Here is a 20,784-nt window from a genome sequence, read left to right on the forward strand (position 1 = left end):
GAATGAGATCTCTTTTTCGGAAAGGTCTACTCTAGTTCTGAGAATGAGTTCAAAGATGCCTTAGAGCTTGTACTGTGTATGAAGTGGGGTTAGATGTTTCTAATAATCCTTTGTGGTTTTTTTAATGTGCTTGAGGAACACGCAGGCTAGGGAAATCCAGTTCTTTACATATGGCATCTGTGAAGTTGCGAGACCCAGGCACAGCCTGTTCTTGGATTGTAGCAAATTCTGCACGAACACTGGGTTGTTAAGTGTTCAGAATTAAATCTTATTCAGGCTGCTGTCTCCATTGGAATGATCCTAAAGAATGAAATAAAAATAAACAAACGTGATTTTTTTTCTGTCAGTTCCCTGTGAAAGTTATTAACAGAAAAGTCAAGGCTAATAGCTTTTCAGCATAATGATTCTCCTCCCCGTGAAGCTTTAACTCACACTTTGTGTGTGATGACGAATGGCTTAACTCAGGTCATTATAATGAAATAACATTTACTGCCTCCGGACCCATACTGGGAAGCGGATGCGTTCAGTAGTTTACATGTTCTTTGCCAAGTGTTGCTTTTGACATTTATGTTTTTTGAAGCATTGTTAGATGTGTGCCGGATTGGTTTATTTTAGCATCAGTTAAGTAAAATTTTAATGCTGCATTGGAATGTTAATGAAGAGTTGTGTATTTTAGAAAAATAAATGTCAATAGGGACCGGCATGACCCAGTGGGGATGAGGTAACCTGTGGAATTACCACCCAGCATTTTCATCGAACTTGCCTTTGTAAATCCAGCATTTTCATCGAACCTGCCTTTGTAAATCTTTAATTTCCTCTACAGGGCTATGACCAGGAGGAGACAATATGGGGAAGTTGCCAACCTTCTCCAAGGTGTTGTGAATGTGTTAGAGCACTTCAACAAATACATGGGGATTCCTCAGATTCGACAGCTTTCTGAAAGGTAAAATGATCAAACCCTGAGCACTTGCATGCCTGCTGGGAAGGAAGGTTAGAAAATGCATTAGGCAGAATCAGTTTCTCGAGGATGTAAAGGCTGGACATGGTCCTTTGAGCTTCTTTCCAGCCAAAACAAACAGGTTAAAATTGGACACAGTTTGCTTAAATCTGGAGCAGCCTATTCTGTTAAGTAACAGTAATCAGTACGGATGTAATTCGTGAATGATCTGTGCTTCTCATTGACTGGCTTTTAATTTACCTTACCTGGAGTAATCTGTGCAAGTGCAAATTGGTTTATGTGATCTTCATGTGCAGGTGTTTGTAGTGAACCCTGAGGTGATGCTTTCTCCTGCTTTCTTAACCTCAGTGATACAGTTCAGCAGCCTGGCATGAAGCAGAAATATATGCATTAACGTAGTGGTGCTTGGGGCCCCTTTCTGCCCAGACGTGTGCCTTACTGCTGTCGAATTGCCGTCAAACTGCATAGTTGCCCAAGGGTTTAGGCAGGCAGGATTTCTTTTCGTGTGTTTGCCAAACTCAGTTATTCTGAGCACCTTGAGTTTCTCCTGCCAAAACCTGCTCCCATTGCCCAATTCCGCTGAGATTTGAGGCTTATAGCAAATCTTCCCAAAACTGCGTGCAGAACACCTGACTGCTCTAAACATTTGTGCTGAGCTTGTATAGCCTTGGTTTTCTAACATGGAGTCACACATTTAAATTTGGTGAGTTTTGGTGCAGCTCCAACAGCAAGTGCCCACCATTCTCAGCAGTAGCAGGTGAAGGCTCAGTGGTGACTGAGCCACCAGATCTCCTAGGGTCTTGGCTTCGTTTGGGATGTGACAGCTGGGTGTCGAGGGAACAAGGCCCTCACTGTTCTAGGGGCCATTGCTGTCCCTGGCCAAAACCTATGCTTCCTGCTTTACAGCAGGCTTTATTTCTCTTGCATCACACACATGATGTTTGCTTAACAGCCTGTAGTAGTGCTGAGCACAGCTCAGAGGCAAAAACAGCCTATTAACGTTAGGGATGAACCTTCTTAATGATACAACCATACCTGATAGCACTTCTTTTCAGTGTGAAAATTGCAAATCTATCGCCACCATCCTCTTGATGCCTGAGATGACTTTGCTCATTACAGAGGTACTTGAAGGAGCCTTCCAGGCACAGCAATTATCTTTTTTGGTGACTCCCTTTGCGAAGACAGCAGCTGGCTGCCTGTGCTGTTTAGTGATGGAAACAGTGTTTGAATGATTTGTTTGTAATATTTTCATGTCAATCTGTTGGACTTTCTTTACAATAGAGATACCTCTTCCAGAAAACCCAGATGGAATCCATGAGACAGAGCAAAAGAAAAATCTACCCTAAATCCAGAGAGAGAGAGATGGGGCCTTGTTTTAACAAAGCATTTGACCGCAAGCATTTGCTTAAATGAACATGAACATCAAGGAAATATAAACATATGTCACTGCTTTTCTGAATTTAGGCTGTTGTCTATTCCAACCTCATGCTCAGAAAGATAGCTTGCTTCATTTTCTTCCAGAGTGGTAATGCCCTTGGGCAGAAACCTGCTGTCATTGGCCATTTTAAGGCCAAATATAATTTAAGCATTGGTCCAGAATTCTGGCTGGTTTTCCCTTTCTGATGGATGATTATTTAATACTTTTGTAGTTGCTGATAACTGTAGAAAACAATTCATGCTGCTGCTAAAAGGCACAGTGGTTTCGACTCACGCCAGAGAGACTGGCAAGGACACGGAGGAAAACTTTTGTTATATTCTCCCTTCAAGATAAGGATCTGAAAAGCTCAAGAAAGTCTGTTCCTCCTATTTTTAGAATTGCCTCGGCAGGGTTTCCTTCCAGTGTTTACACAGGGAGAGTTGCACCATCTGGTAGCGATAGAAGCGGCTGCTTGTGGGGCGAAAGGAGAGCTGCACCCAGGGTGTTGCTGGGGTCTCTTTACTGCTTTGACATCCAGGCAGCAAATTACTGCAGGGAGGTCCACGGCACAGTAGTATCTGCTTTGGAGTTTGACTACACGTGTACGTATAAGGGCCCAATTTGGAGTTGACTTTTCTCTTTCTTTGCTTGGAAATACTTTTTGTGATTCACAAAACATCAAAGGAAGTTTGCCTGGCTTCTCGCAGTGCTATTTTTAGACTGTGAAATTGCTGGGGTTTGATATCTCATGAATTTGGTTTAATGGTACAAGTGAAGCCTCTTGGATGTTTGCAAAGGCAAGAAATGCTTCAGTAGATGTTGGCACAAAGCTGTGACAGTAACCCAAGTCTATTATATACAATAAGTCTATTATATACACTGCTAAACGAGCAGATTCTGTTGCTTTCTTTAATAAAGAGCCTCTCTTTCTTGGTGTGAATGGAGTGAAGCCAAAAATGAATGGGAAACCATGGGAAGGAAGAGTGCCTGCTCGGTGTTGTTGGATGTGCTCTTTGTCCTGGCGTGTTCAGTTTAGGTTCCTGCTCCTAGATGCTGTGAAAACTAATGATGTGTTTTTAATGTTGCTTTCCACCTGTTCTGTCCCTCTGAAAATAACCAAACAAAACCCCACTGTAAGTATTCATTGGAAACCTGGACTGAACTCTCAATTAATTGGCTTCTTGTGCTGGTCCTGTTGAGTATTGATGTAAAAATGTCACAACTGGCATCCAAATGTAAATATTTTCCTAACTGTCTTCCTAAAGCAACTTCTTATATGGTGCATTGGAAGTTGTTTGTTGTAGTAAATAAGAATATTTTGTTATCTCTCAATCTTCTTCTGTTTTCTGTCTGTGGAGGGAGCGTACAATTAGCGGTCACAAACCCACCCATGAAAGTGGTCGAGAAAGCCTAGCAGATAGTGGAAAAAAGCCTGGAAAGTATTTAGGAGAGAGATGATTATAAGTTTGCCACAGAAAAACAGGCTAGCTCAGCCTCTTTTTATCTCAGCCAGCTGCCAGGCATAGTTTAAGATTTCTGGTAGCTTTGGCTAAAGCAATTGCAGTTTCTAGTAATTTAATGTCATTTGAAAAATAACAGTGGGTTTTCTTGTTTTTATTTTTTTAAAGGCAGGGGAAACAGAGAACTAAAGCCACCAATAATAAAACAAAAGTCAGAGAAACAAAAATCACTAATACTGGGGTAACCAAAGGTTTTGGCACGTGTGAGCAGCCCCAGGAAAAGGCAATTCCCTGCTGCGGCGAGCCAGGACGGCTGCTGTGATACCCCAGCACGCTGCCGGGGGGAATCTAGTCAGGGAAAGATATCCTTATCGGACAGACCTGAGAAGAGATCCTAAATCTGTTATCAGGGGTTGCTGAGCCTTAGTGGGTAATTCACTTTCTGCAAGTGGCTAAAGACACGCTCCGATACATGTGCAGAGTCGGTCCTTCAGCGGTGAACGTGAGCGAAGCAGCCATGGGGTTGAGGCTTTTACCACTGCAGTTTCCATCGCACGAAGATTATTCTGAATTATTGAAAGGCTCACAGCTTTCCACGGGGAGCGATAATCTCTAGTGGCTAAAGCAAGTGGCTTCCTGTGTTCTCTGCCTAAAGCAATCGCTCTGTAAAGAGATGGTGTAAAGGTTTTCATGTTTCTGGTTGCATGTTCGTGGAAATAAATAATTGTGCGTGTCTGTGTGTGCTTACGTGAAGAGTGATAGTTACGGGGAGGGCAGTGAGGCTCCCTGTTGTTGCTCACGCATACCTAAACCGTTGGCTACTTTGATGTCTCTGCTCTATCCCTGTCTTACAAAACAGGAAGGAAAAAAAAAAAAGGCTAAAACTCATTTTCCATGTTTGCTTTTGAGAGATTTTTAAGTGGGACAGATTATTAAAAAAAAAAAAAAAAAAAAAAAGTATTTTCAACATCCCAGTTCAGCAAGGCATTCCTGCAAGTTTCTTAATTTAAGGATATGAGAATCCCTGTTAAGACTATCCTTAAGTACTTTCCTGAATCAGAGCCTAAAACAACAAAGCCTGCGGACAGGGCTTTTAACTGCTTGACAGTCCCTCTTTTAAATTTGTTGAGTCTTTAGGAATCTGGCTGCTGCTCTTTCCAGTGCCTCCACTGTGCTTGCGCTGCAGCTGTTGTCAGATGGGAAGGTCCCTGTAGCTGGTCGTGAGCAAAGAAGTACCGCAGCTAATGCTTCCAGTTCATACAAACTCATTCAGTTCTGTGACTCCTAATAGTAAAGACTTCTTGTTTCTTGTTTATTTAAAAGATAAAATTTTTCAATCCATGTTTCGTGTCTTTTTTTCTTTTTTTCCTCCTTTTTCTTAGGGATCAAAGGGTTTGGTTCTGTGATGCTTTCTCCCATGAATTACTAGTGCTTACTTGTGCAACTTAAGCAGGATTATACCTCTAGTTGTGGCTGCTGGGCTGTGTTCCGCCTTAATGCTTAAATTTCCCACTCTGATTTCGACATATTCTTGAATCCCTTCTGTTTCACAGTTAGGAGGTGTTAACTGGGGATCTATACCTGGAAGAGTAAAGGAGTTTCTAAACACTCCTGTGAAGCAGAGAGCTTAAATGAGAATTATGTTTGACATTGCAGGCAGGAAGCTTTTCCAGCAAGATCCCCATAAATAAATCCGGGATAAGGCAGGTCATACATACAGTTAAATCACAGATAAAAAGTTATATTTCAGTCGTCACTTCTAAAGGACTAGAATCCAGCCTGTTCTCCAGCATTGTCAGGTCATCTTGTAGTGTTTTGCTACTAATGGACCACAAATGGGAAGATTAAAGAAGCAGATCATTCCTTGATAAGGTTGAAAAGTCTTAAACAACAAAAAAAATCCAAAGTCTTCTCCCCACAATCTGAACAAACATTTTCACAAAAGTAAATGTCGCCACTCTTTCTAACATATCAATCTCAGTGGAAAAATCCACCGCTTTGAATGATCAGTTTAGACCTTAAAGTGTTTCCAGTATAATAAAAAGTGATGGAAGAATTCAAGGGCTGCAGAGGGATATAAGTGCCTAACTGTTTGCTTTGGCTCTTTCTGGTATGTGTAGGCATTTCCATTTCCCTAGAAGTATCAATTAAGCCGTATTGACTTTTATTTCTGGAAATTGGAAGCTTTATTCTCTCAGCTAAATAAAGAGCAAGGTTGTGGTTTGTTCAAAACTTTTTCACCCATTTCATACCTTTGCTCTTTTATGCTTCTTAAGGCTTGGAGGATTTATAGGATAAAACCACAGCCAGCAGTATTCACATGGATGCATTTAAAAGTAGGTCAGTGCACCTGGAACTGTGAAAGGTTCACCATGAAGACTGAGACATTGTGAAGCTTTTTATGTGTTAGAAACATACTTTTGTTGAAATGCGATCAACAGGCACGAATGTAAAGATAAATTGATCACATTGGCGTTGAAGGAACCCTGCTGATTTCTCAGCTGATTAACTGGCCCTTATTAAAATACTAAATTGCAGCATGGCAAGAGCATCTAGGACGTGTTCTGCTACAGCTCAGAGGTCAATGCCATAGAGCTGGAGTTGTCATCCCGGTGTCATTCAGGGAGCAAACGCTCTCCCAGTTTTGACAAACAGACCTTCTTAATGTGGTTGTTTTTCTTTAGCGTGCTTTTTTTGTCCCTTAAAAACCTTTGTGTAGCTGTTAGCGTTTCAGTCCACTTGATAGTAATGTTTGCAGACAATGAAACAAAGAAGTTGTTGTACCACCAACAAAGCCCTTGCTTCCTCTGTCCTCATCAGGGTGAAGGCAGCGCAGAATGAGTTGGGACAGCAGATCCTGGCTGATTTCGAGGAAGCCTTTCCTTCTCAAGGTACAAAGGTAAAGTTCTCACTTCTCCTCTTCCTCCCGTTGAAAAGTGTTGCTGAAGACTATTCAACGTAACTGTCGTTGGTTTAAATCTCATTTTACATCCAGATTTGCGCTCTCTGTGTTTCAGGAGTTATTTTAGAAAGCAAATGAGTCTCCCAAGCTGCAGGGTGCTAGGTATATTTCTAACTGTTTCTATCAAGTGAGTGTGGGAGAGAAATGACACCCTGCCTCTGTCATGTTGCGCCCATCTGTTGCAGTGAGGTCTGCAAGCCAGCCGAGGAGTGCCCCAGGCAATTCCTGTGTGACACGATAGACCAGAGCGGGGTTCCCTCGGCATCTGACCCAGGTTACTGGTTATTTGTTGGTCACAAAAGGTTCGTGTTGTGTTTAGGGAAAGCCAAGCACAGGCTGTCTGTTGACGTGGTGCCGCCAAGTTTGTCTCTGGTTTACCAGGCAGCCCAGATACAAATCTGGGCTAAGGCTAAGGCACCAAATGTGCTTCCCCAAAATTATGCATCCAAATGTTTGCAAACAATATGGGAGGTAGGTGTGAATTTGAATTTACTTCAAAGAAAACACTAGTTCTGTCTTCCAAAGTACCGGCTCTGCTGGTTTCTTCATAAAACTAACAAGTACAGAAATGAGGAAACTATTTGGAGCAGATCCTTGATGAAGGACAAGTCTGTGTCCACGTGAAGCAGCATCAAAAGAACATTTCTTAAAAAATGTTTCTAAATTTTCTGTCGTCTTCACTAACATCACGGTATGCGCCAATACAGACCGGCAGATGCTACTTTGTGTTGCAAATTGATCATCTCTAGACTGCTTTTTTCCCCCATTAATTTGGCCTTCAGGTTCGCAGAAAAGGGGTTTGCTTGTCCCACTTGTCAGCCACTTCTCTTAGCTGTTCCTCAGAATATCTAGGCTGATGAAAAGCTTTGCAGAAGTGATGGGACAATGGTTCTTTCTGTGGATGGAGCTGGCTGCTCTTCTGCAGTAGGGAGCTTCCTGGCTCCCTACTTTACGGCCAGTGAAATGGAAGCAGCTCAATTTTCATCCAACAGAAGAAAGATGCCTAAGTGATAATAAAGAGTAGCGGCAGAAGCATTAAAAAGAGAAGAATAATGGGAAAGGATAAAAACAAGTTAACCTGGATGCAGTACAATTTCCAATCACCCATTCAGCTATTTAACCTTAAATCATTTCTTCCTGTTTATTTTGATAGAGGCCTGGTGGACCCAGCAATGTCCTACGTGATGCGTGTCTAGTTGCCAATGTCCTGGATCCCAGAATCAAACAGGAAATCATCAAGAAATTTATTAAACAACACCTCTCAGAGTATCTGGTCCTTTTCCAGGAAAACCAAGATGTAAGGGAAGCTTAGCAAGCTCCATTTGGATTTCACATTTTGCTCTGCTGATGTTCACAAAGTTCTCGTTTCCACAGGTTCCTGTGGTGAAATGTTTCTAACCCAAGGGTTCGGAAGCAGTGACTTGCGGGTGTGATATGGACTGGCCGATGTGTTGGGAGTCAATGTTGTCTCTGCCAGGGTGACTTCCTCCCACCTTAGACCTCAGTTTCATATATCAGCACTGGAAATGTTTTCTCCTCATACAGCAAATAAATAAATTCAAGTTGGATATACTTTCTGCTCTGCAAAGGGTTGAAAATTTAAACTCTGAAAATTGCAAACCCAAAAACTCTGAAAACCAACAACACCTTCCTCCGAACAAAGAAAAAAAACCCCAAATGCCTAAAAAGGTGGTGGTAGGGAAGGGATTGCCAGGAAGTGGATTAATCTTTGTAGCTAACTTTTAAATTTCCTGTCCTGATACTAACAGCTTGTTAAAAATTTCCTATAATCATCTTGGATTTGGGAAAAAACTGAATAAAAACCAACTATGGATCAAAATGTATTTTAACAAATTTGAAATTTTGACAGTTTGTGACAAAGAGGAGAGAAAGGCTAAAATGCTTCATTTTAAATAGCATTTTTCCATCAAAGTTTTTTGGATTAACCTTTCCACTTTTTGACCAGAAAGCACTAATGTTGGGGGAAAAAAATCCCATCCTGTTCACGTAAGAGTTGTTGTAGAAGTTTGTGGGTCTGCAGTCCCCAGAGTGTGAAAACCAGCTCTACATGAGAGTACAGGAATTCCTGCGTTCTCATCCCACTGTTGACTTTAACCTCAGTGTCTGCAAAACAAAGAGGGTGGGACCAAATGAATTATTATTGGATTGAGTTTTCAATAGTACCTGTATGATTTAGGAGTACTCTTATCCTCATTTTCAACAGAACTTGCTCTCTTAATTCGCACAAGATAGGGTTTTCAGTCTGGCATGTGTTTAAGCACTTTGAAGAACAACTGTTAGCGTTCAAAGTATTATTAATAGTGGTCAAGTTAGCTTTGATTGATAGCGCAAGCTCCTCTGCGAAACTGTGGCAGCACAGTTGAGCAGTCAGGCTGAATATTAGCAGCTGCTGCTGTTAAAGATGATGTTCTCCATCTTATTCAGGTGGCCTGGCTGGATAAGATTGACAGGCGCTACGCGTGGATAAAGCGTCAGCTGGTGGACTACGAGGAGAAGTACGGGCGCATGTTTCCGCAGGAGTGGTGCATGACGGAGCGCATCGCTGTGGAGTTCTGCCACGTCACGAGGTGAGCGTCTGGGGAGCTCGCGATGCTTCCTGCAGAGTCACCTTCCTTAAAACAAAAGGTTGGATTGTCTTTCACCAAATTGATCGTATATCTGCAGGACTTTAAAGATAGTCTTCAAGTATCTATGTAGAATTGTCCATGATTAAAAGCAAGTGAAGAGTGAAAACCCTGAGAAGTATCACTAACACTGCGTGTACTCTTGCGAGAGTGAAATGATGTGGAAATCAATTTTCAGTGTAACAGAGGCAGAAGTCAGTAATATTAGAGACCAAGTTAAAAAATGTGAGCTGACTATGGTGTGACTGCCCTGGACCACACTCTTTGCCAGCCAGAGATGGGGGACCAGAGGAAGGTGCCAGCTTGAGCCCCAGTAGCACCATTGGCTTTGCTCTGGGACCCCAGTGAGAGACACTGCACTTCCCAAGGTTTGATACCGCGGGCTTTCCTGGCTGCAGTGGTGCTCTGGGTGTTAGGAGATGGGGTCCTGTTACCCACAAAGCTCTAAACAACTGTGGTCATGTTTGAAATGTGATCCGTAAAGCGGTTTTATGTTAGAGAGCGTCTTAGGAATTAGCTCAAATTCTGTGATGAAAGTGTCTCTAGGGAATAGACTGAGTTACAATCTTAGGTTTCAGATCTTTCTCTTTATAGAAAACCACATTTGTTTTTTCTGTTTCCCCCCCTCTCTCATTCAGGACAGAGCTTGCTAAGATAATGCGCACAAGAGCAAAGGAGATTGAGGTGAAATTGCTTTTGTTTGCAATTCAGAGGACAACGAACTTTGAAGGACTTCTGGCTAAACGCTTCTCAGGTTGCACTCTAGCCGATGGGACAGTGGTAAGGGGATTTCTGAAGAGCAACCCTTTAGTCCATAGCTTCTTCGGGAGAAAAAAACCCCAACCCTCTCTCACATAGCTATGGTAACGGACAACTGCAAAAAGTGTCACCTGCAGCCTCCTCTTGTGCTTGCAGGTTAGAGTGTTTAGTGTGACTGTGCTTAGTGGGTTGTAATTGGGAAGGTGATTCTTCATCTTGCAGAGTGTAGTAGAGAGGATGGCACAGGGCTCACAAGAAGGAAAGTACACCGGTTGTGTACTTTTTTGGTTCTCCTGGGCCCTGTGCTGTTTGCAACTGAAGCCACATTGCTGTGGAGAACCACAAAGTAATTATGGCACGGTGACTGCATTATAATGTTTGTTCTCTGCATGTTAATGACACATTATAACTAAAAGTCCCCTCTTCTCTTCATTTCTAGTTACCACGTGTTCACCGCATGGTACCATCTTTCAATCCCACATTGCGTGTTGGGTTAGTCTTACTTGCAGGGGCGTTGGTAGCTTCTACTTTTCAGTGTCTCATTTGGTAGATTTTAAAGGCAGAGCCAAGAGAAACAGCTCAGTGAATATCTCTGGGGTCATCTCTGTGATTTTTCTGCCTGAAATCTTAGCCAAGAGCTGTGCCAGCCGAGTGCCCTGGGAGCACAGAGTCCACGTGTGGCTCAGAAGCCACTGGTTTGAGGTTGGCTTCTCTGCCCAGCTGGTGTCTTGAAGCCTACTTGGATGTGATAATTCAGCCTACGAGGCAAGCCTGCTGGACCTGTTTGTCATTTGCTGTAGATCAGTAGGTGTTCCTAATTAAAAAGGGAAATCCTGTAAGGTTTTCCTCCTGGCTGAATTTAGATCTCTCAAGAATGTGGCTTTATTTTTCTGACAAATTTCATATGAAATTTGCAGCTTTAATTAAATTGGCTTCACTGGGTTGTTATCCCTTTGGAGAAGGTAGGCACAGAAGCTGTTATAACTGAGAGAAACAGAAGGTGAGGGTGTGGCTTGAAATAAGAGAAAATCCTCTCTGTCCCCCTTTCTGAGCTGCCTAGAGGCTATGATGCTCTGGATGTCATCATCTGATCTGTTTTATACACAAAATGAAGGCCATAATTAGAAATGGCTATCTGGGGAGTGCACAGTGGGGACAAGCAGTCTTGTGGGAGCAGTAATGCAGGATTTACTGCGGCAGCAGAGTTTTGGGGCCTGCTGTCCTGGGTCCTCCCGGTGGAGACCACATGCTTGGAGCGTGTGGTTTGAGAGAGTGGAAATAGCTAGCCAAAATACCCGTTCCAGGGACGATTCAGGCAGAGCGGGTGAGCGTGGGTGCAAGAAGAGCAGACGTAAGAGGCTGCTGAAGGTGAAGTGTGCTGGTGGTGTGATGGAGAGGGAACCAGCCTCTGGCCCTGTAGTAGGAGGGAGTGTGCTCTAACCTTGATGGAGGGGCACTGCCTGGCCCTCTGCAGTCACCTCTGTGCTTGGAGAAGACAAACTGCTGTGCAGCGCTTAGTAAAGGAAAACATGGATGCAGCTGTGTGCCAGAGGGGACAAAACAGACTGTTCTCTAAGGAGCTTCCTCTTTTTTAACAGAAGAAGCCAGAAGTGCCACCTCCTTCCACCAACCCGTTTCTGGAGGATGAAACTGGGACAGAGACAGATGAGATTGTGATCGAGAAAAGCGATACGGACAAAGTAAGTCTTTGAAGTTCTCTAGTCAGTGAGACAGTCTCTGTGTCAAAATCTCTGGTGGTGCCTAAGCTTTTCCCATCACATTGATTTGAAAGGTTTGTTTTCACAGCAATTAATTTAGCGCCGTTTTGATCCTCTGTGCAGCATACAGGCTCCCAGTACGACTGTAGTTTGCTCTGGCTCACTTCATTGAAACCAAAGCAATCTTTATTTCGGTTAATAGTGCGGAGACAATCCTGCCACGTGAGAGTGAGTTGGATTCTCTTCTAGCCCATGCAGCAACAGCTCAGAAGTAACTACAGGATTTCTGTCAAAGAAAGATGAACTAGCATAGTTGGGTTTTCAGATCCCAGAAGCAGCTCCCACTGTAAGCATTTGCAATTCTTCTTTGGCCTTGTCAGCCAAGCAAACTAAGTCTGGAGTCACCAGGCAATTCATTGAACTTTCAAGTGTCAGTTTTAGATTTTAACTCCAAATATATTACTTTTGGGATTTTTATCTCTGTAGTGCTTTTCAACCATTACCTCTGCAAAGCAGGCAACACCTAACCACTTGTAAAAGCCCTGGGTTTCTAAAGCCCTCTCCAAACATTAAAGGAGTGAATAGTAAATGTAATTGTTTTAATTGGCACCAATATCAAAGTCTGTAAGCCCCATATTTTTTACTCACCAGACAGACATTTTCCAAGTGTTCAATTGTAAGTTGCTTGGGGAAGGTAGTACCCTCTCTTTGTTCCGTGATTTACAGCCCTGTAAACGGGCCATTTACAGGTGGTATCCTGATGACCAGGGCCCTAGGACCTACTCAGGTCCGTGCCCCTGGGGAGACTGGGGGGTGGTAGCTCTCCACCAGCCCAGTTTGGTGCACTGCATCCCCTCCAGACTTTCGCATGAGCAGGGCAGCCCTCTGCCTTCCACCCACAGCAGAAGTCCTGAAAGAGAACGATTAAGCAAGGTTTTGCTCTTTCTGTTAAAATACAACTTGGACAGTTGGTATTGGCTGGACTTTATCAGTGATCTGGAAAACAGAGATTGGGAACTTGGGGAGACACGTGTGTGATGTATTTTTTGTGAAGAGCTTGCTTTCCACTCTCTGTAATGGCTGGGAGAAGGTTGGCACTGATGCGCAGTGTTGGGATGAGAGGACATCCTTGGAGAAGTCAGTGGTGCTAGGAGGCAGGTGAAGAGATAATTGCAATAATTAGGCTGCTTAGGGCTGGTTTTATTAAACAGTAGAATGCACTGCCCTGGCCAGAAGCAGCTCAGGTGCTTCTGAGAAAAGAACTGCTCTGCTCCCTGTACATGAGGAGGCTGGTATGAAGCCATCCACTGAGCTACCCCTTGAAATGCTGTTTGTGGCGAGGCTGCGCTGTCTTTCTGGGTACGCCCTGCGTTAATGCTCACAACGCAGTGCTGGACGCTGCTGCAAGGGTGGCTGCCCCGCAGGCGCCTGTCTGCCAAATGGGAGCCCCGTAGGCGCCAACATTTCAGTTTCAAAGTGCCAACAGCTGGTGGTTAGTGCTGGTGAGTTCATGTTGGAGGTCTCATGGTCTGCTCTCACTAGCTGAAGAAGAGAAGGGACAGGCAGAGTTGAAGATGAAGAGTTTTGAGTGGCAGAGCTCTTCCAAGACACTAGTCCTGAGAATTCAAGACGCTTGGAAGTGTAAGAGGGAGCAGAAGAGTTTGGGGGGGAAATCCGTGTTAAAAAAGAACCCCTTTTAGTGATCCTAGCAGTTCGATTTAATCTGTTTACTTTGGATAGTAATGAAAGGAAACTGGGCCAGCTGCAGACCTCCTTACTGTGACAACAGTAACCTTTTATTATTTCCATCAAACTCAAGGAGGAAATAGCTTAAACATCTGCAGCTTTTGGACAGGATTGCACACTCAGAAATACAGCTTCGCTGCTACTGTTAAAAGATTTAGTATTCTCTCCACCAGACATGCTGGGAGCAGCATGATGCAAAGACACACACGCACACACAGAAAACCAGTCCTGCATTAGGAGTTGGCTCTTCCAGGCTGGTAAATCGTAAACATCGTGAATCTGCAACCTTGTGTTGGCGTTGCCATCCTGGAGACTTGGCGACTGGAAGGTTTCTGTAATTACCACCTATTGTTTTCCTCCCAGCTCCGATGAGCGTGTGCATCCGGCAGAAACGGGCAGGCACTGGCAAAGGGGCTGGGGCGGAGAATGCTGGGTAGTGGCTCTCTCCCAAAGCTGTAAAAACTTATATTCTCCAGTCATACTCTTAGTGAGAAGGTTAATGAAGCCAGTCTCATAGAGGTGGTCTGGTCTCCATAAAACCGTTTGCTCGCTTTAGGTTTGCAGCCATATGTTAGTATTCATTGTGTCTTTGAGTTTTAATTATTTCTGAGAAATGCTTGCCTTGTCATTCTCTGCTATTTCTGCAAAAGACTTAGTGCCACCTCCTCTATCATTTAGGAGAGTATGTCCTTTAGACTCTCTTGTTTTGCTTTTCTTATGCTAAAAAAAAAAAAAAAATTCATCTGGAAGACTTCATATCTTCATTAGCTGGGAGCTGATCCTGGCTTTTTGTGGAGAGAGGCAAGAATTCCATTCCAGAGTCACTGCAGCCCTCTTTGCAGGCAGTGAAAAATTGTCAGCTTGCCTGCAAGCAGCGAGAAAAATTGTCTATCAGTAAAAAATAATAAAAATCTAGCTGTAGGGTAAAGATGAGCTTAAAGGCCATGCCCAGCCTGGTACTTAAACATGCACACATTTAGGCATATGAGTAGTCCCAGTGGCTTCAGTGAGATGTGCTTGGCCACTGCATAGAGTGCAGTACTAAACTAAAATGAGAGTAAAGCGAATGACTCCCAAATGACATATGTGCTTAATGCTCTAAATGTGATTTTAAAATAGAAGTCTTTGCATCCCTAGAAACATGTTTCACGGTGAAAGCAGTCCTATAATGTTGCCTGTATAATTCCAGCCCCTCCAGTAATTACGTTCTGTTTATCTAAATAAAATTCATCCAGATGAAGTCTGTAACTTCGAGTTATTATCTTTAATGTTCTAAAATGTAGGGATTTTTCAATGTTGCTTCCAAATAACTGCTGCATTTCACTTCAGAGGTGACTAGTAGAGTCTCGTTACTATTCAAAGGGTGCAGCGAGGTTTTATTTACAAACTGCATTAAGATTCTTCTACTGAAATGTGCGGCAGCTTTCTCTTTAAGGATAAGAATATTTTACAAATGAAAAGGTAATTCCTTGGAATACTAACAGCTCCGTAAGAGCAAGGGAAGACTTGGATACCCTGATATACTGTATATACTGTTGATTACATGCCTTTGATTATTTGACAGTCAATTTGTGTGTTGTAATATTTCTAAAGACTTAGATCCTTCTGTGCCATTTCATTACTGTTTCTTCTAGGTCTTACAGGACAGATTTGAAACCAACACTCTAAATGTTTTCTTACAGCCAAAGAAGCCAAAGGCCCCTGACAATCCTTTCCATGGCATTGTTTCCAAGTGCTTTGAGCCTCACCTTTATGTCTATATCGAGTCCCAGGACAAGTGAGTAACCAGCATGCGCTTTTGGGTTTGTTTGCTTTTGAATGTGTATTACAGTTGGATAGTACTAGATCCTGTACTCAAGCTGCAGAAAATCAGTTTCTTGAAAGTCTGCTTTCTGATTTCATCAGGAGCAGCACTCATGGTTCAAGAAAATTAGAATGAGTGGGACCTCTGCTTGGGCAAAACCGAGCGTTCAGAGGGCTGTGGATGTTGGTTTCATCTGTAATTGCAATGGCCTGCAGGAACGATGCCCACTGCCTTTCTGCGGAAGAGGCTTAGTGTTTCTGAAATTGCTTCTGTTGCCTCTGCAATTCCCACTGCAGACATATGCCTTCCTTTCGTCTCATGTCTTCCACAAATAGTAGGTTTGCTTTTTCTGTAAAATACACATGTGGCTTCGTGGCAGAGGAGTTTCAAGATTTGCTTTATAGAAATAAGTTATTTGAGATCCTTAGATGAAAGCTGCTGTAGATGAGCTGGCTGTAAGATAACATTATCATTGCTCACAGATTGGGGCTTTGGCAGAGGCTTTAATCCCTAGAACCCTTCTTCATCTTCCTCTTTGACTTGCAGCAAAATAACTTGAATGAAAGGAGCTTTCAGCTTAGAGCTCTGAGAAGTTTTTAGAGCTCTCATGACACTTTCTTGTGCACTTCGATTCACACCAGGGTTTAAATAACATCTCTGTAACAATTGCAGTACCAACTGGGAGAGCAGAGAGTTGAAAAAGTTTTAATACAGTCTTTTAGTGCAGGTTAGTGACTAGAAAGGAGAAAGAGGGTGCCTGCCTCATGTAACTCATTTATGTCCTTCTGTCTTCCAAGGACTTACACATGAGAGAGTGCATGACTCGAGGCTCATAGTGTCCTGATTTTGTCCAAACTCCAAGATAGCCATCTTGAAAAAGGTTTCCCATATCCCATCAACCTTTTATGCTTTAAATAAATAAATAAATAAATAAAACCTTGCACAATGGTCTGTCGTGCTGGGTTTAGGTTCCGCTCTGCAGTATAACAAAGAGAAACAGATATTTCCCCCTCTGCCCTCAGCCAGCTGAGCACTAACTTGTTTGAGTATTTCTTCCCTTCTCACTGGGGGCCATTTTAATCCCCATTTTGGTAATTCTACCCCATTGCACTCCTAGCCCTTTCAGTTGCTTTTTTTTTTTTCCTTTTCCTTTACAATCCTGAGATGTTTTATATTAGCTTTATAGCCACAGGCTGCAAGGAGTTCAAAGAGAAACTGCCACAGTATTCCCCATGCTGCCCCTGCCTGCCAAAAATTGCTTTCCTTTATGATTTTCTCTCTTCTTCCCCCATTGATTGAACTTTTGAGGAATCCGTTGCTGATGTCTGAAAATGAGTTGCTTAGATAATTAATTGTATGTTTGGGCTCTGAATAGTGAGAGTAGTGTGACAGTTTTGTTCATCATTGCCTTAAGTCTGTGTCAGAAAGCAGCCTGGACCTTTTCTCCTGAAAAATTGTTTCCATACCCATTTAAAGAAACACAGTGCCAAAATCTATAGCAATTTAAGAGGAGACACCTGAAAGAAAGACTTTAAAGATGCTGCTCTCCACCCTTAGCTGCAGTGTAAATATCAGATTTCGTAACAGCGAAGCAGATTTCGTTTCTGCCCCTTTGGGATACGTGTCTTTAGCTCTTCTTTGTGGTCTGTCGGAGTAATGGGAGCATGCATGTGTGAGCTAAGTCATTCTGATGGAGTAAAGGAAGAGCTCTGTCAGGTCTGCAGTGTTGAGAGTATGCAGAGCCGTGGTTAAGTGTGCTAAAATGCACGTGTGCGTTCAGATTGTTCGGAAAACTGGCACTTTCTCTTTGTCGTGTGTGTTCGTGGCCTCGTGACCAAGGGGGCTTCCAAAATACCCAGTCCATGGAAACTATCCCACAAGCGATCCAGGTGTCTCAATGCCGTTGCCCTTCCCCAGTGCCCAACAGATACCAACTGTTCACATCACTGAACAGGCTGACTTACTAAGCACCGCATGCTCTCATGCTGCTGAGGAGGCGCCTAGTTCCTCTCGTGATTGCCAGAGATGCAGAAAAAACACGGAATAGGTTGAGAGAAAGAAAAAAGGAAGAGGAATATAGGAGTGAAAGGATTTAAGAACCAAAATAAAATTCTCTTTATAAGATTTCATTTCATATTTTCTTTTGGTTAGATTTGGAGAGTTCTTGCTCCCAGTAAATATGCTACTGTTAGGAAATACCACATCTGCGCTACCAGAGAATTTGCTTTGGGCTTTTTTGCAGAGTCTATATAGAGGAAATGTTCATTTTCTGTAGCTCTCCTGCCTTCTTCATGTTTCATCTCCCAGTCGCTTTTTCTGCCAAATTCTTTGTGCTCCCACTGTACCACACAAAGGTTGTTAGCCTTCGTATTGTATTTGGGCCAACTGAGACTAATGTGAAAGTTTGATTGATATCAACTGAGGTGTGCATTAATAACATATTAGTTCCCTTAGTGCACTATATCCTGATGTTTTGCTTGTATCAATCCCATGCTGAAGTAAGAGCAGTCCTCATGGCCTGCCTTTCACGGGCAGTTTGTCCAGGTTAGGATCAGAGCAAGCGTGAAGCTCTAGCGCTGCTCTCCCAGCTATTTTGGACAGCTGCATTTGCTCGTGCATCCCTTTTGACAAGACCTTGGGGGACCGGGAAAATGTAGATACATTTCACTTTGCCTTGGAGAAGAGGAGAACATATGGAGTAAGCATAAAGAAACAAAAGCCATTGACATTCTTCACTGCGTCTTGAGACTGAGCGAATGCAGAAAAAAAAAAAGCGGCTGGTGAATACTAAGAAAGCTCCACTTTGTTGCCCAGATGGAGCAAAGCGCAGATGCAGAGGTGGAAATGCAGCTGTTTAATTTAGTGGGACTTTTGACAAGGAGCAAGCCACGTCCGCTTTACTTGAGAACCTGAAGGAATGCTGCAGCTCGCAGCACGTGTGAGCCCTCCTGCAGCAGCCATCTGTTTGGCTCTTCTGCAGCTACAGGGGGAGGTATATTTTGCTTCGCTGTGGTCGAATACAATCAATGCTTCGGTTCAGCATTCAATTGCTCGTGCCAGTGTAGAGATTTATCACATCAGTTGAGCAGCCTGATGTTTTTACAGTTCTTGTAACAAAGCCGAGGAACTGTGTGTATATGTGGAATCAGAGCTATGTAAAGTACTCAAAGCAGCAAGCAATAAGCATGAAAAAAGGGGCTACTTGTCTTTGCAATAGCCTATGAGCCTAGCTTAAGCCAAAGAGCCTTGCTTCATGATTTGAAGCCCTGATATTGCAAGCACATTTCTGTAGGTTAGTTTGGCCCAGCGGATCATCCACGGTAGGAGCTCATCCGTTTTGGTGCAGCAACCTGTAAGTTTATCAGGGAAGAGCCAGCTCACCTTTTCCACTTGTGCAGCGTTTTGAATTCTTCGGTAAACTGGAATCAGAGTGGTTTTTCTCTTTCACAAGATGAAAAGAAAGAAAGGACAGAAACTGGGGAAAAGTTTTCATCGTTGGCGGGTTTTTTTCCCCTTTCATTGGCAGAGGTAAGTGAGAATGTGCTGAAGAGTCTCAGCCGCTGTGCTGGCGGCAAGGCTGTACCCATGCTGGGAGACCCTACTGCGGTCTCTTTGCACGAACTCTGGTGTTGTGCTGGCTGGCTCTGTGAGCTGGCCTAAGATTAGGAGAACATTTGAAGTTGAAACTCTGACAGGATTTTAAAGAAGAGTTCTCATTTCTATGGACAGCGTTGCAGTTCTGCTAAATAAGTCTGTTCCTGAAAAATAATGGTAATACATTAACTGTAAAGTAAAGTTGTTTTATTTGGGTTTGGTTTTGTTTTTTTTTTTTTTTTTTTAAAATGATAGTTCACTTTCTTGTGGGAGTTACAGTTCAGGTTCTTTCTTCTCCTCCTCCTAAGGATTTGGCTTTCTACTTAAGTACCCTGGATCATGGCACGGCACAGCTCTTACACCCTCAGCAGCAAGAGGGGTGAAGGCTGTGCTGTGGGAAGGGGAGAGCTGGGGGAAGCGGAGCCAAGACCATAGTGGAAACGGGAGTATAAAATACAGGAACTTCACAGCTCCTTTTGGTCAGTGGAGTGCCACTCTGTCATCTGAAATGTCTATATATTCCTCAAAGTTCCTTGTGGAGGTTTGCATATATTTGTGTGTCTGGGGGAGGAGGTTTATTGCTGTAATTGAGTTCAGCTGGCGAAGGTTACACCACTTAGCTGAGCTCTGGTGTCAGGAGGACTGGTCTTTGTTCCTGACGCGGATGTGCCGTCTCTGGAGGAGTAGGACCGGAGGAACTCCCCAAGATCAGAAGACTTCTTTGGTCCTGTATTGATGGTTCTGGCCCTCTGCCATGCTAAAAAGCCTTTTTGTCATGATGAAACAGTGGAGTGAAGTTTATTGTTGCCTAAAGACCAAAATATTTGAGTAAGGACCAGGTTATAAAGAATCACTGGAGACAATAGGAGGGCTTTTTGTGCTTTTAAAAAGAGTTTAAGTAGGAAGTGCACTTTGCGCTCGTGCTAAATAAAACTTCTTTAAAGGATGTGTGAAGTTGTGCAAAACCAGGTGGTGTCCAAATGGGACCAAGAATGGCAAATGGCACACCATTTTGAGCACATCCCTTTAAAAGCCATATTCCCTGAGGTCTGCTCCGGAGGCCGCTGATATGGGAAGCCCGACTGTTACTTTTGCCGGTGCCAGGAATGAAACTTGAGCATATGCTTTATGCACTTGCATCAAATGTGCTGAACGAAGTCCTGGCAGACTTGCGAGCTTTTATATGTGACTGGAGAACAGATTGAAGCTGCCACTAAAACTCTTGAGTACAAAAGGTCGTTACTCATCGGTCCAGTCCGCGTTATTGTATGAGCTTTGTGCTGAGAGGGTGGAGATAAGAAAGGGCTGGAATAGCCAACTGCTAAAATCTGAATGTGTTTGCTGGTGTCACAAGACAGGGCTTCTAGTTTTAAGCATTATTCTCTCTCTTCCCTCCGTTTCCTCCCCCAACATACTAAAATATCTTTCTATTGTTCCCCCACATCAGAAATCTCGGCGAACTGATTGACAGGTTTGTGGCTGACTTCAAGGCTCAAGGTCCCCCCAAGCCCAACGTGGACGAAGGAGGAGCCGTCCTGCCCAGCTGTGCCGACCTCTTTGTCTACTACAAGAAGTGCATGGTGCAGTGCTCCCAGCTCAGCACAGGCGAGCCGATGATAGCCCTGACCACCATATTCCAGAAGTACCTTCGGGAATACGCCTGGAAAATTCTGTCTGGAAACCTGCCCAAGTGAGTTTCACTTCCCAAATGCTGCAGCACC

General features: G+C 43.4%; 1 protein-coding gene across 8 annotated transcripts in view; it reads left to right on the plus strand.

Moving 5' to 3' along the window:
* The window catches only part of VPS53 (VPS53 subunit of GARP complex), a 75,672-nt gene that overhangs the window by 21,323 nt on the left and 33,565 nt on the right, over window positions 1-20,784 (plus strand). For all 8 annotated transcript variants that reach the window (XR_014229906.1, XR_014229907.1, XR_014229908.1 and 5 more), the window contains 8 exons: window positions 824-943; window positions 6,656-6,734; window positions 7,951-8,094; window positions 9,243-9,385; window positions 10,081-10,222; window positions 11,800-11,901; window positions 15,348-15,442; window positions 20,511-20,753. Coding sequence is in view for 4 of the 8 variants with exons in the window: in XM_082328058.1 (XP_082184184.1) it covers window positions 824-943; window positions 6,656-6,734; window positions 7,951-8,094; window positions 9,243-9,385; window positions 10,081-10,222; window positions 11,800-11,901; window positions 15,348-15,442; window positions 20,511-20,753 (1,068 nt within the window). In the remaining 4 variants the exon portion in view is untranslated. The remainder of the gene's footprint in view (window positions 1-823; window positions 944-6,655; window positions 6,735-7,950; window positions 8,095-9,242; window positions 9,386-10,080; window positions 10,223-11,799; window positions 11,902-15,347; window positions 15,443-20,510; window positions 20,754-20,784) is intronic.

Source organism: Platalea leucorodia (genome assembly GCF_965183815.1).
Source record: "Platalea leucorodia genome assembly, chromosome: 16".
Lineage (NCBI taxonomy): Eukaryota > Metazoa > Chordata > Aves > Pelecaniformes > Threskiornithidae > Platalea > Platalea leucorodia.